We start from the raw sequence: 16,352 nt of genomic DNA, 5'->3' as shown, positions 1-16,352 counted from the left end.
AAATCCCAGTAAACAATTTTTATTTTATTTTTTTTCTAATTTGACAATTTTATGTCAACATTTTTGTAAAATAGTAAACTAAAAAAAATCAATGAATAAAATAAAAGTGACAATTATAGATGAGAGAAAGAATAGATTTGACAAAGTAATAATTATATATTAGAAAAAGTAAAAAAAAATGGTTAAATGACCATGTTGTCCTTTGATTATTCTAATGTATGAAAGATATGGGTAAATCTGGACCATATGTTTGGTTAAGTTCTTAAAATTTGAGTGTGATTCTTAAAAGAAACCAAATATAATATATATATATATATATATATATGCGCGTGCGCGCGTGTGTGTTTTAAAATAAAAAGATATAGTTTTATAGAAAGAGTAAAAATATATTTAGGCCATTGGATTTAAGATTTAGTGGTTGAGATTGTTAGTTTTCAAAATATCAAATAGTTTTTTAGGATTAAGGATTTAAGCTACATAGTTTCCTAAATTCAAATTTTACGTCATTCTTATCATTCTTAGGAAACTTTTTATTTTTATTTTAACCATTTTCTATATATATATATATATATATATATATAATATAAATAAAAATATAAAAATCATACATGTCACGATATGACCACTCCCCATTTTTTTAAAGTCACCAGATTTGTTTATTTTTAAATGGAGGCTTCTCATTTATTTGACCCGAATTCACGGGTATGGGTTTTATCAAACCCAGATATTTCTTAAACGGGTTATAAGGTCTTATTAAATTAAAAACTAATCTCACCAAATATTTGATATAAAAATCCTATAAAATAGGGAGATACTGAAAATTAATATATGATTAATTTAAAAAAGATATATATAATCTATAATTAAAAACCAATTTTATATTAAAAAATAAACGGGTCTTGAGTCTCATCAAACTCATATAGCTTTTAAACCGGGTTATAAAATTTTATTTATTTGTGAAACAATTTATCACCAAACCATAAATATATTATTAACGTTCATATAATAAAAAAAATAAAAATTCAAAAAACAAATAATATAAAATAAACCCCGTAATACAAGAATAAAAACTAGTATATATATACATATATATATATATAGGGTAAGGATCCTAAGAGAACCCTTTGCAAATTGAGAACTTTGAGAACCATTTTGAACCACTAAAAACACCTTTAAAAAAATATTTAAAAAAATCATATAATAAAAAATAATAAAAATTTTAAAAAAGTAAGAAAACCAAAATTCTTATATTTCATTCCGGTTTCATTAAAAAAAATTAAAAAAATGCAAAAAAAAAATAAAAAAAATGTCGTATTATACACATATGTATAATTTTATATAATCTTTGGTTACGTAATATACACATATGTACAGTGTCATTTATCTTAAATTATACACATGTGTACAAAAAAAACATGTAAATATATGTATATATTATACATATGTGTATATAATTTAGCTAAACCGAGTTTTTTTTATGAAACCGGAATGATAAAATAAGAATTTTGGTTTTTATATTTTTTTGATTTTTGTGTATTTTTTTATTTTTGGGTTTTTTATGGTTTAAAATGGTTCTCATAGTTCTTAATTTCAAAAAGGTTCTCTCATCCTGATATATATATATATATATATATATATATATATATATATATATATATATATATATATATATATATATTTGTTAAATTGACATTGGGACTTAGAAAGTACGCTTTGTACATCTTATATTGATTGCTATATTGGAGTTCAGATATAGCATTCGTATTGATTGCAATCAATATGAAGATGTACAAAATTAGAAACTAGAAGTTCTATCTTGGAGACACTAGAAGTCATCGTACGTATAAATTAGAGCATTCGTATCAATCTCTTATGTTTAAAAATTCAAAAATTACAATAACAATCATTTTATTTTCTTTCTAATGTTCAACTAAATAATAATTTTCTATAACTTTATCATTATATTTTCTCTATCCTTTGCTCACAACCACTTTAAAAAAATATTAAAAAATTATAGGGTATTAAAGAAACTTTTCAAATATAGAGAAAAATCACAACATTTTCTCTCTTATTCATTCACAACACTCTAATCCACTCCATATATTACAAAAACTTCTCTCACAAAATTTGATGAATTAGTTGAGAATGCTCTTAGTAAGGGTGTGTTTTTTTAACAGTACTCGAATAATGAACCCGAATCGAAGTGACCCAAGACCCGAATAACCCGACCCGATTAAAATCCTAACCCGAACCCGAGATATAATATTCGGGTCGGTACTTGGGTTGAAATACCCAAATTCGGGTTGACCCGAATAACCTAAAGTATAATACATGCATGTATCCCTTATTTTTATAGGGTAGTTAGTGGTGAAGTAACAGAATGATCATATGTATTCTTGTTCGATTGTTCTTAAGACTCCAATTAATATTGGATCTATCACACTGGATCCCACTGTATTAATTACCATAAAAGTATGTTGAGAATATATTTCCAATTCAAAAACTTAAATAGTTTAGTTATATAAACCAATATGTATTGAGCATGTTTCTTCAATGTACACATGTATTGATCAACATGCTACAAAACTTCATCTCGTATAATGCATGCTTTTATGATAAATTTTATGAATTGCTAAATAATATATGTTATTGTCGAATATGACTATATATTATGGTTTTACAACGGCTTGGAATATGTTTTTTTATTTATGATATTGTTAGAGGTGGATAATTTTTTTTAATTTGTTAAACCCGAATATACCCCAACCGTTTAACCCGAACAAACCGAACTTATTTGGGTCGGTTTTTGGGTGAATTATTTTTTGAGCTCAAACCCAAACTATCCAATTCAAACAATCTGAAACCCGAATAAATAACTCGAAGAACACCCCTAGCTCTTAGCAGGGTTAAACATTTCCACTTAATGATACCAATCGAACATGAGAGAGAAGATGGATCGATGCCTTCTAGAAAACTTTGTGGCTTCCTCGTTTTACTTCCATTTTCTCATAGAAGCGTAATACACAAAAACGAATAATAGCTACTTCTTTATTGAAGTTTAGGATAACGTTTTCACATGGTTTATTAATTATGAGATTATAAAGTTTGTCATTCTTGTATCAATTTATGTGGCCATCATGAAAGGTTTTGGGTTAATGAGATGATAAAAATGCTAACTTACTAAAAGATTTTACATTACATGTATCACCCTATTGGTTGTGAACATGAAATATGTTGGGTTCATAACAAATGGTGATCCGTCTAGAATACCGAAAACGTGATTTGAACGCATTATCTATAGATAATAGGAAAGCATCATAGTTAAGCACAATGGCAAGTGGGTTGGGTTAAGTTTTGGATAATAAATTTGTGAGCTCAAGTTGGCAAACAAACAATATTGGCTGTAATGAGGGCTGAAATACGTATTGTGCTCCTATATTAGAGTAGTGAGGAAAACCTGATCAAGTATGACGATAATTAATCATCTAAGGGTACGTTTGAGCCACCTTAGGCAAATCCACATCCCTCCGTAAGAATTGTCAGGGCAAACCTGATCGACAATGATGAGTAATAATGGTGGTGACTATAGCACCCTAGACAAATAACATCAATCGTAAAGGGAAGAGAGAAATGGGTTCATAAGAAATGTCTTGTCTCAGATACCACTAACACGTTCTGAGTGTATAGATTATAGATGAGATAAAATGTCTATAATTAAACATGTTTAGATGAAAGTAATTTCATAATGAGTGGCCTCTTGAGAAGCATGCACTCACGTATTTAAAAATAAAATTGTGATGTCCTTATAAATAAAATAATTATATTGATTGAAGTGTAGCGTTTATTTAACGACGTTTTTTTCTAAGTCTACCTAGCTATGACGAGATTTCAACGATATCACTTATTTGACGCTTTAGTTCTGACCCAAAAACCCTCTCATAGGCGAAAACTTTGAAGTAACTCAAGTATGGAATGGGATTGATTTTTAGATCTCTTAAATTTAAACGTAAATGAAGAATTTGTCTATGTATGCTTAATTTTGTAAATAATTAGATCAAACATAAACTAGTTTTGCTTAATAATCAAAATAAATAATATTTAGGTAATAATAGTATAGTAGTTGCTATTGTTGTTATTATTATCATTATCATTACAGGCGTTGGCAACCCGTTTAACCATCAAACTGTGATACACAGAATTACCAAAAATCCAAAATGCTGAATTGTTTATATATCAAGCCATTTCTCTTTTACGTATAGAAGTACATCAAGCAAAACAAAAATTATCTATGTTGATATATTCGTATTGACACACACTTGAAGGCAGCCATTTGCCTCCCAAACGCTACGTACTCTGCAAAACTGACACAATTAAAATTATGGGTATCAAACTTGTGTCGTACTCTTTTTACTATTTAGGTGAAAATATGTAAAAAAATATAAAACAAAAGTGTGGAAGAAAAAGAGCTATTGACAATGTTAAGAACCTAGTATTATAAGCCACGTAGATATCCTAACAACCTACAGTATCATCTTATACATGAGGTGATGAGACATGTTCGCTCTTACATGAATGCAACCAGGTTTGTTTCTGTATTATGTTTTTGTCATACTTACACTCTTTCGGATGAAAACAAGATGAATTAATATTTACATGAATGAAATGATGTGATTGATACAATATTTAGAAATGAATACACATATTTAGAAATGAAGATGTAATATTAATTCTTCTTGTTTGTATATATACGCACAAAAGGGTGAATACAATATGTTTCCATTCAACACTTTTAATACACATGAGTTAACGTCGATTGTTACAGGAGCCGATTTTCTCTTCGGGTACGTATCTTTTCAACTTTTCGAAATTATATATTGGGTAAATTATGATGTTATACTTGTTTTATGCTAGAAAATAGGTGATAAATACAAAATTGGGAAAAAGTCTTGTTTGACAAAACCAAGGCTTTAACTCAAGGACTTTGATAAGTTACGACAGTTGGGTCAGAACCATCTACACGACTTGATCCAACTAGTCGAGAAATTTTTGTTAGCTGGTTGTGGGCCTCGTAACGTCAAGTATAGCTGAAGTTATGCTTGGTTGAAGTTTTTGTGTCCCCCGAAACTTTTGTCTTGTCTAACTAGTTCAAGTTTGAGCATTTCCTGTCATCTTTCCAGCTTTCCTCTTGTCTGGCTACTAACAACATTCTAGTTTTATAGCATTCAAGGCTAGAATGTTAAGTGATTAGCAAGGGAGGAAAGTTTCCCGATTTGCAAGCAAGATAAGACTAACAACACACATAGGTTTAGTCCCCGGTCTCCCGTCACAAGCTAACATAGGAGTGTGTTCCATATTAAATAATTAGCACATTGAGGACAAGTCCTAACTAAGAGAATCACAACGTCAAATTTGCACAAACTGTCATATCATATTCCAAACTTTTTTAGAAGATATCAATTTCTTCTACAACACTATAAAACACCCACACCCACACACACACACACACACACACACACACAAACCCACACACCCCCCGTTTATAACACAAACCTATGTCCGTTTGTAGGTCCTTATTTTCAGACCCGACCTTTTCAGAACACCACAAACCTACCTCTACAATGCAAAGTTTGGGACTTGAGTTGGTTGAATCCACGAACGATGCCGCCTGGGTCATGTTGTAGGTGCTCTAAACGCATGATCATGATCATTCAAGTGTGTTTTATTAAAACATGATATAATTTATTAAAAAACAACCCAAATCTATATTGGACTACAGAGTACATAGATGTCCTATGGACTTCTTCAATTGTTTGTTCGTATGTAACTATTACTTGAATGCTATATTTCTTCACCAAACAACTTGGACCTTCAAATTACTACCCAATGTTTGTTAGGGGGTGTTTGTTTTTTCTTCAAACATCTTCAAGGGAGCTTATGTCTGCAGGCGCGCAGACGTCATCCTTGAAGACTGTTTGTTTTTTTTTTTTAAAAAGATCTGAACATATCTTATTTCCTCTTAAAAAATAAGACATGATCTCATTCTTATAACATCTTCACAAAACCCTACTCCCTCATATACGCACACAACATCAGACGGCGCTCCTCCTCCTCCTCCTCCTCCGATCATTTTTCCGGTGACCTCCCTCTTCTCCTCCGACCAGGTACCTCCCTCTTCTCCTCCGACCAGCCCCTCCCATGACGTTGATTGAAAAACAAAACCCTAAACTTTATACCATTATCCATGCTATATAATATCAACAATAACAAACTTTATATAAACTGATTGTTTGAGATGAATTTCAGGTCATCATCTATCTAATGTTATAAACTGATTATACCATTATCCATGCTATAAACTGATTTTATACCATTCCATGAGTTAATTACACATGGATGTGTTAGATGCAGTGAGATATCTAATGTTTGTTGGCAAGAATCATGTATTTGAAATTTTTGAATTTAAAGTTTTGATTTTTTTTAATGAATTTTAATGAAAAGTATCTCTAATAGATAATAGTGGATTGGTTCCTCTGCTGACCTGGTATGATGGGTTTTTACAAAGGTTTTTTGAAATTCGGTGGTTTGCGTGTATAACGGTTTGGATGGTTTTTTAGTAATGGTTTTTGTTGTCCAGTTGCTAAGTTATAAATGAAGTGAAAGTGGGTTATTATTTGTTGCAATTTGCTATTTTATATATGCGATGATATTTTGTTTAGCTTTATTCAGTTTTTAGAGCTATTTTGCTGCTGTTTTGTGCAGTTTTTTGAGCTATTTTGTGCTGTTTATTAGAGCAGTTTTGCTGCATGTTTTGTGTAGTTTTTTGAGGTGTTTTGCTGCTGTTTATTAGAGTAGTTTTGCTGCAGTTTTTATTCAGTTTTTAGAGCTATTTTGCTGCTGTTTTGTGCAGTTTTTTGAGCTATTTTGTGCTGTTTATTAGAGCAGTTTTGCTGCATGTTTTGTGCAGTTTTTTGAGCTGTTTTGTGTTGTTTATTAGAGCAGTTTGTCTTGTATGTTATGTGTGATTTAATTCTAGATGGAAACTAATGATGGTCGACAACAATGGACGGATGAGGCTGTTAAATGCTTATTAGAAACATGTCTTGAAGAAATAGGGAGGATAGGTAGAAATGGTCTTAAGTGATGAACTTTTTGATGAATATGATCACCCAAATGTACGCCTTCAAGATGGAGATGAACATGCACAAGATGGTGGTGAAGAAGAAGTAGATCGACATGGAAGTGCAGCGGACCGTGAATTCATGAGTCAACTTCGAGATCAGATAGCACAAGAATTAATGCAAAATAATGTACTTTGAGTTTATTTCACTATTTGTGTTTTTAAACTTGGTTTTATTATTATATTTTCTATGTAACTTGAATAAATGACTTCTATCTTGTGAGATAAGTTTGACAGTTATGCAGACAGTATCAGCTTATAAAAACAAACAGTCTTATATTTTCAGCTTGTAGATCTTCAGACCACATCTTCAGTTGCAGACATGAAAACAGATGAAATCAGCTTGCAGACAGTTTATGTCTGCAAAAACAAACAGCACCTTAGTGTCATGTTACATAATATAGCCACTAACGCTTGCTTTTATCAGTATGCCCGAGATACTTAACCGCTACCAAGACTACAAGCACGCAGATGAAGAAGTCCGCAAAATTGTACAGAAGGTATGTAAATTATACGTTCTCAAAAATAGTAATTAAGCGTCCCTAAGTGTGTGTGTGTATATATATATATATAGAGAGAGAGAGAGAGGGAGGGAGGGAGGGCGGGAGAGGATATGTAACTCGAAAACCTACTTGAGTAGAGAAAACTCTTGAAAACCCAGTGTAGTAGCATGCTTATGATTTTTTTTAACACAATTTAATATATGTTATTATAATCACGTAAAAGTATAATCACATAAAAGTGTTTTGTTTACCTAAGAGTTATACTACACGCAACATTTTAATTGTTTAAATAACATATGAACAATCAATATGTTGCACAAAACAAAACTAGTAGATAAACTATTTTTTGTTTTACGTGATGCTAATAGCTTATATTACATTGTCTTAAAAAGTGAAAAAAAAATGATTGTTAAACTGGGTTTTCAAGAATTTTTACTGATCCAGTGTGTGCAAAGTGCAAACATATATGTACGATGGGTTATAGTAAAAAGAAATAGTGTTCTATGAAAAGTAAGAATAAATCTAGGTCATTGGATCTAAGATCTAGTGGTTAAGATTGTTAGTTTTCAAAATATCATATAGTTTCCTAGGATCTATGATTTAGGCTACATAGTTTCCTAAATAAGCTCACATAGTTTTATAATTCTAAATTTTATGTCTTTCTACTCTTTCTATAAAACTAAGTATTTTTATTTTTAACCCTTATATATATATATATATATATATATATATATATATATATATATATATGATTGATTTCTTTTGAGAACCGCTTTGAGCTTTAAGAACTCGAAAGAACTCAACGTAACAAATATTTTTTTGAATTTTTTTACATATGTGTAATACGTAAGTGTAAGTTATGCACAAAAAATTACCGTAAATTACACATCGAATCGACTTTTTACACATATGTAACTAAAGTTTAAACTTGTGTAATCAACAAACATACTTATTCTCTCCTCTGATTCATTTTTTAATCAAATATAATCTCAACCACATATTCTAACTCATTTAATTAAACGTGTGGTCTAAAATTGAGTTCTTAAAGTTCTTACAACTCATCAAGGTTCTCAAAATATCCCTTCCATATATATATATACACTTATGCAATACTAGTATCTAAGAAATAGTTTGAAACCATAACCGAGATTGACTCTTTATTAAGTAGTCACTTTCACTTACAAGTTAAAAGAGCATATTTTGTCACTATATGATATTGTTTATCGACTAAGACCATCCATAATGTAAGTGTGTTCTTCTAATCTATCAATACCACATAAGCTAACTAACATCAAAACTTTTCATTTGCAAAAGACCATTATCTTGTGGGTTCCACATCTTCCCTCACAAAACATCATTCTCTTCTCCTTTTTAAGCCCTTAGCAAAGGGCATTTTCCACTCTCTCTCATCCAAGTCATTAGCCACATCATTAAGGGCAACTAAGGGCTCTTTTTTTTCCTTGCATTGGAGATGGCTTACGCAAGTTATGTTTATTTTTATTTAGTTTCAGTTTTAGTGTTTACTCTTTATATATAATATAAGTTCCTCGTCTAACTTTCAAAAAGTAACTTTTACTTTTTTTTAATAACCTGTGTTCATTAGGTTTTTTATAAAAATTAAATGTGTGGTTTTGATTTGTTTTAGTGTTTTGATAAAAGTGTTATTTTCTAGTATCCTAAACTAAACTAAGTGCCTTTAATGTGGTGGTACCATAATAAACTGAATCAATACCGACTAAATAACAAAGGTACCAGTGTTAGTATTTAAAAGGATTGGTACATGTATTATTTTAATGATTTTTAACCCTTATACTCTAAGCAATATACGTCTCTAATCCATTTAATATTTTTAGTAATTTCTTTATAAAGTTTGCATTTGTTAACTTATAAAAAATAAATAAAAAATAAATGCATGGTCGTATTCGAAATAAAACATTTTTAGCATGGTAAACTATATCAAGTGTTGTAACCGTAATGTTTCTGTGACGAACAAAACCGATATCAGTTGACCAACCTAGGTACTGGTGTCGGTATTATCGAAACGATGCGTATCTAACTTTATGATTTTTGATTGATGTAAAACAAGTATCGGTATGCTTTTCGACATATAACTACTTTATTTATGGGTTACATGGGACAAATTATTTGTGGTAATTTTAACCTTGTAAACATCTTTTTAAACAAACTTAGTGGTTTGAACTTCGAATCTTACAGGATCCTTTTTACATAAATTAATGTTAACGTCTAAGGTTACTAATGACTTCTATTTGCTGCAACATGTGGGTGCGTTTGCTAGTTTTACAATTTACCACCTTGTTTTGCCTAATTGACAAAAATAAACAAGGTACCAGATGGGTTGGTTATACAGAAAATGAACTAGTAACGACAGTTCATATATATATATATATATATATATATATATATTATCTAAACCGATAACGACCCACTATAAATTAGACGAAATTTATTTTGTTAATATAACCAAATGTAGGATGTTACAAGTCTTCCCATCCTTAAAGAGGTTTCGCTAACTATTACATAAACAAATTCGGGTAAAACTTGCGCATCTCCTCCTCAACTTCCCAAGTGGCATCTGAACCCTTGCGATGCTTCCATATCACATTCACTAATGGAATAAATTTACGACGAAACTGCTTTTACTTGCGGTCGACTATCTCGATTGGTTGCTCAATATAGTTCAACTGTTCATCAACCTCAATGTCCATTAATGACACGTGCGACGTGTAATCAGCAAGACACTTTCTCAGGTGAGAGACATGAAGGTTGAATGAATTCCTTCTAATTCCTCGAGCAAATCCAGCTTATAAGTCACTTCACCCACACGATCTATAAACTTAAACGGTCCAATTTATACTTAACAAATTTATTGTTACTATTAGTATTAACATTAATACATAAAGATTATTATTAGTATTATTACATATAACTTACTATTATAATTATTTTTTATTATTATCATTATTATTATTATTATTATAAATATTAAAGTTGTAATATTATTATTAAAGATCATATTATTATTATTTATTAAAAAATATATTTCTTATCATTTATTATTAACAATAATATTATTATATTTATTTTGTGAACTCGTTTAGAACTCGAACCGACATCGAGAATAGTATCATTATTTATTATCAATATTATTTATTATTATTATTATTATTATTTTTACCAACAATTAAATTAATACCAAGGCTTTTATCCTATAACTATTATTACTTGTATTATTAATAATAATGGTTGTTTTACATTATTCGTTTCTAATATTTATATATTTTTTTAATTTTAATTTTATTTATTATAAGAACGTTAATAATATTTGATGATGAAAGAGTTTCACAGATAAATGAGATGTTATAACTCGATTTAAAATCTTTTTGGGTTTGCTGAGACCCATGGCCCGTATATTTTTTAAATATAAAATTGTTTCTTAATAAAAAATAATATTTTAAAAAAAAAATAGGATACTAATTTTTAGTATATCCTTATTTTATAGGATTTTCATATCAAATATTTGACGAGATTAATTTTTAATTTAATGAGATATTATAACTCGTTTAAGGGTTATCTGGATTTGGTGAGAACTTTACTTGTGAATTCGGGTCAAATGAAGAGAAACATTCATTTATAAATAAAACAATCTGGTGGCTTTATAGAATTTAGGGAGCTTTCGTTTATATCCCCCGTATTACGGGGACTATTTTATATTACTCGTTTTTAATATTTATATACTTTTTTGGGTTTAATTTTATTTATTGTAATGAAATTTATAATATACTTAGAGTATGATGATAAAAAGATTTCACAAATAACTAAGATGCGATAACACAGTTTAAAAGTTATCTAGGTTTGGTAAGACCCAAGACCTGTTTATTTTTTTTACTAAAAAATTGATATAAAATTGTTTCTTAATTAAAAATAATATTTTTTTTAAAAAAAATAGGATACTAATTTTTAGTATATCCTTATTTTATAGGATTTTCATATCAAATATTTGACGGGATTAATTTTTAATTTAATGAGATATTATAACTCGTTTAAGGGTTATCTGGATTTGATGAAAACTTTAATTTATTAGTTTAAGAAACTTAAACTAATAACTTACTTTTATAATCTGAATAAATAATTAAAATCTAAGTATATTAAGTTATTAAAATCTATAATCCATGAAATTTAAGATTATATCTAAGTTTAAGAAACTTATGAATTTTATAAACCACATATTATAACAAATATTTAATAAGTATGCAAAATTTAAACACATAAGGATTATTTTTAAGTGTAATTTAAAATTATTAAGGCAAGTATTTATATCTCTGTTTCAAATTAATTATGAGAATTTTTCTTATAAGACCCAAGAGATTCAAATATTTAAAAGTATTTTAAAATTAAAAAGAACAAGGGTCCAACATGCTTCCGTACCTTTTTCCCGTTTTGACCAAGATATCGCCGGGTTACACCAGGAGTCTTTTTACTAGGTTATTCCAAACCAAACCTAAGTAGCCTTAGGTAACTCCTCTCTGGCTCCTTCATCAATATTCAGCTCAACCAGGTTTCGTTTCCTACTTCCGGTGTATGGTAAAAAGGAACAGTTCGTAGTTGGAGATTTCCTCTTTTTAAAAGAGAAATACTTCTAAATAGGAAGAACACTCAAAGGTATTATAAGGAAAGTGAAAGTTTTTATTTCATGATGGGTATTTTACAATGAAGATGTGAAAGAAAGTACATAAGTAAATACAAACACTCTTATTTTTAATACATGAAAGCTTAAACACTCTTTTTTGAAATTTTGTTCCAGGCCCGATGATCTTCTTCTTCCTTCTTTTTCTTCTTATATAGGCCCCTTATCCCTTTAGATAGACTTCACCACTTTGTCATCTATATCTTGTTTCCATGTGATATTCTTTTTCTTGAAATTCTCCATTGTCAGATCATTGAATTTGGTGTTGAGATTCCTCATGGAAACTTGAACTTTGGCTTTTCTTTTCTCTTGCATCCATGTTCCCTATGGGAAACATTTGGATTTATATGATCCATGCATTCCAACTTTTGTATGTATCTCATGAGAGTTTATCCATTATTTATTAAATCATTAATTTATGAAATCTTATTTTTATAAGATTAATTAAAATCTTAATCTTCAGATGATGTTTGACTCTCTTTGGGAGAATCAATAATCATATTGTCCTTTTTCTTAGAACAAGCTGGACAAACATTGTGTTGATGTTTTCTGGTTAATCACAGTTTATATTGAGCTTGAGGACTTGATGCTATAACACCAGTATCCAAAAATCTGATTTTATCCTCTATATATTTTTTAGCTGCTGGAGGAGTTCTCCTTGCTGGAGCTATCATAACAGAGGAATGCATCTTACTTCCTCCATAAGTTCTAAATTCTCTTTTAAAAATATTTTCTAAAGTACAAAGAACTATCTTCATACCAAGTGCTCTTCTGTTATGAATATCATTTTCATTAAAACTTTGAAAAGTTTTTAATCTTTTTGTCTCTATATTGTAAGAAAGAGATGCATGAACCTTTTCTATTATAATCAGATAATATGCAGGGTAATTATTGTTTTTATAAAAATCAGGCCCTGCAGAAAATAGTTTTAACACCATAACATCACTTGGAGTAATAGTAGAGTTATATAGATAACTGTCCCTTACTTCGTCCCTAACCCATTTTGGTAAAAAGGAAATTTCTGGGAAATTTAGTGATGTAAGATATATTGAATTTATTGATCCAAAATCATACCAGTATCTTATTTCTTCAGGGGAATTACCTTATAAGTAATTAATTCTGGGGTAAACCCCAGTACAATCAACATATCTTATATCTGTATTTTTAAGGTTATATAAATCTCTCATTTTAAACCACTGTTGCTCAACAAGATCTTGTTGAGTTGGTATCCTTTGGAAAGTATTATCAAAATTTGAAGTCTGCCCAGAATGTGGTTTAAAATTAAAATGTTTTTCTTTAGGTTCATCTTGATAAGAAGTAAGATCTGTTGTTTGAACTCCCTTTGAAGATGACGGGATATCTTTTTTTTCTATTTTCACCTCCTTATATATAGGAGATAAATCCACTCTTTCTTTTATTTGGTGCTTTACCAAAGATTTCAAAATCATGCTATCATATTCATAAAAGACTATTTTTGAGTCTATAAGAAGACAATTTCTTGTGATCAAATCTTTTAGGTCTGAGACCTGTTCAGGGAGAGTGCTAAAATAACTTAGCATCTCTTTCATATCTTTCATTATTTCTTTTATAGACACCACCTGCCTATCCATGTCTTCAATATGCTTATCCATTTTTTGGGCTATCTCATGATCTTCCATCTCTGGTTAAAAAATCTGCTAATACATTTTTATCAGATTTAATTGTTTCCATATCAAAATTATATTCGGATAGTAAAGTTTGCCATCTAATTAACCTTTTATACTCAGGTTTAGAGGGCAAATTGTTTTTTATAAAAGCTTTTACTTGTGTATTATCAGTTCTTAGTAAAAATCTAACTGGTAATAGAAAATAATAAAGCTTTTGACAACTTTTTACAACTGCTAAAAGCTTTTTTCATTAATATGATATCTTGTTTCAGTGTCACTAAAAGTGCCTGAACAGTATCTACAAATGCTTTCACAAACTTTTTTTATTTTCGGAGTCATAGTCTATTTTTTAAGTATCCCACTCCAATAATATTCTGAAGCATCTGTTTATAATATCAAATCATCGTTTTCTTTAGGTAATTGTAATTTTGGTAAGTTCCTACAATATTCTTTTATATTTTTCACTTGGTCTTCTAAGCTTTTATCAAAACTAAATATCTTATCTTTCTTTAATAGGTTTTGAAAAGGATTTCTTATATCTGCGAGATTTTTAATAAAATCTGAAGCATAATTCAATATACCAAGAAAACTTTGTACTTGCTTTTTATCTATTAATTTATTAGGAAATGATATAATTTTTTCAAGAATATTGCTCTGGAGTTCTATTCCTTTACCATCTATTTTCATTCCTAAAAAATCAATATTATCTTTTAGTAAGCTAGTTTTTCGTTCAGATAGGGCTAAACCGTGTTTTATACATAAATCTATAAATATATCAAGATGTTTTAAATAATTATTGATATTATCAGATAATATTAAAATGTCATCAATATAAACAAAAATAAAATCGTAATTTTTGAATATAGTATCCATTTTTCTTTGAAAAATCTGTGGTGCATTTTTTAATCCAAAATGCATCACAAGCCATTCATACTGACATTGAGGGGTGGAGAATGCAGTATAACTAATACTATCAGGATGCATTTTTATTTGCCAAAATCCACTTTTACAATCAAACTTAGAAAATATCTTTTTATTTCTAGTCCAGTTTATTAAACTTTCTTTATGAGGTAAGAAATATCCATCAAAAACAGTATTATCATTTAATTTTTTATAGTTTATTACCATTCTAGGTTTTCCCCTTATTATTTCTGCATGTTTTCTTACCAGGAATGCAGGAGAACTATGTGGGCTGTGGCTAGCTCTAATTAATCTCAAATCTAAAAGTTCTTTTAATTGGGTGCTAAATTCTTTTTGGTCTTCTGGATTATATCTCATGGGCTTTATTCTTATTTCCTTATCTTTATCTTTCATTTCTAATTTTGCTGTTATATGATTTTTATTCCAAAATTGTAATGGATTATCTGTATAACATTGTTTAAGCTTATGCTTTATATTTTTAATATGGATATCTAAATTTTTTAGATTTACTTGATAGTCTAATGGTTTTTCTGGGTAACATTGTAAAATCGGGATTCCTTTTTCAAGTTTTGGGTTTGATTTGTAGCCTATATCACCACGCTTGCTGACGCGTTTTGTAAAATTAATTGGAAATTTTCTTCCGTATGCATTTTTTATTCTTTTAACAACTATTAAGTGGTGGCATGGTGTTTTTAATATTATTTGATATGCTATTATATCAAAAGTTATCTTATTAAATCTTTCTAAAAAATCACTTCCTAATAATACGTCTGATCCTGAATCATAAAAGTAGAATGAAGGACATTTAACTAGATATGATCCTAACAATATTATTGGATTTCTTATTCCTCTTCTTAAAGAGACTATATCCTTAGAAAAACTAATACCATTACAAGGTGTTAAATCCTCATGGTATTCTTCTGGAAAGCATTCTGGTTTACAAATACTTAATCCTGAACCACTATCTATGTAAGCTGCAAAATACTCGGCTTTATAATCTTTATAAGTGATTCCTATTGGAATATAAATACTTCTAGGGCTTGTCATTTTGGTATATATATTAGTTTATCATATCGTGTTATTTTTAACCCGTAGGAGGTTATCTGATATGGTTTAACATTTTCTAAAAATGTCAATCCTAACATAATTTCTAGTGTGTCGTTTTCATCCTCATTACTTATTAGTAATCTTAATGAAATTTTTTCATCTCCAAATTTTATCATAGTTTCCACAGCTTCATTAATCTCATGTAGTTCACCATTAAAATTAGTATACTGGTGAGGTTCGTCTAATGGATATTTTTGTAAATTCTTACAAAGTTTGAAATTTATATAGTTTCCATTTGCACCTGTATCTATTAAAATGTTTACATAAGAATATTTATTTCCATTAAAGTATTC

At 29.1% G+C, this 16,352-nt stretch overlaps 1 protein-coding gene across 1 annotated transcript in view; it reads left to right on the top strand.

The window, feature by feature from the left end:
- Positions 1-16,352, top strand: part of LOC143590928 (protein VERNALIZATION 1-like) — a 38,927-nt gene that overhangs the window by 15,772 nt on the left and 6,803 nt on the right. Inside the window, exon 2 of the mRNA XM_077071269.1 lies at positions 7,605-7,677. Within this exon, the coding sequence (XP_076927384.1) occupies positions 7,605-7,677 (73 nt within the window). The remainder of the gene's footprint in view (positions 1-7,604; positions 7,678-16,352) is intronic.

Source organism: Bidens hawaiensis, unplaced genomic scaffold (assembly GCF_021521415.1).
Source record: "Bidens hawaiensis isolate Kalapana, Puna unplaced genomic scaffold, B.hawaiensis_p1.1 tig00039064_1, whole genome shotgun sequence".
Classification (NCBI taxonomy): Eukaryota; Viridiplantae; Streptophyta; class Magnoliopsida; order Asterales; family Asteraceae; genus Bidens; species Bidens hawaiensis.
This window is presented reverse-complemented; position numbering and strand designations above follow the sequence as displayed.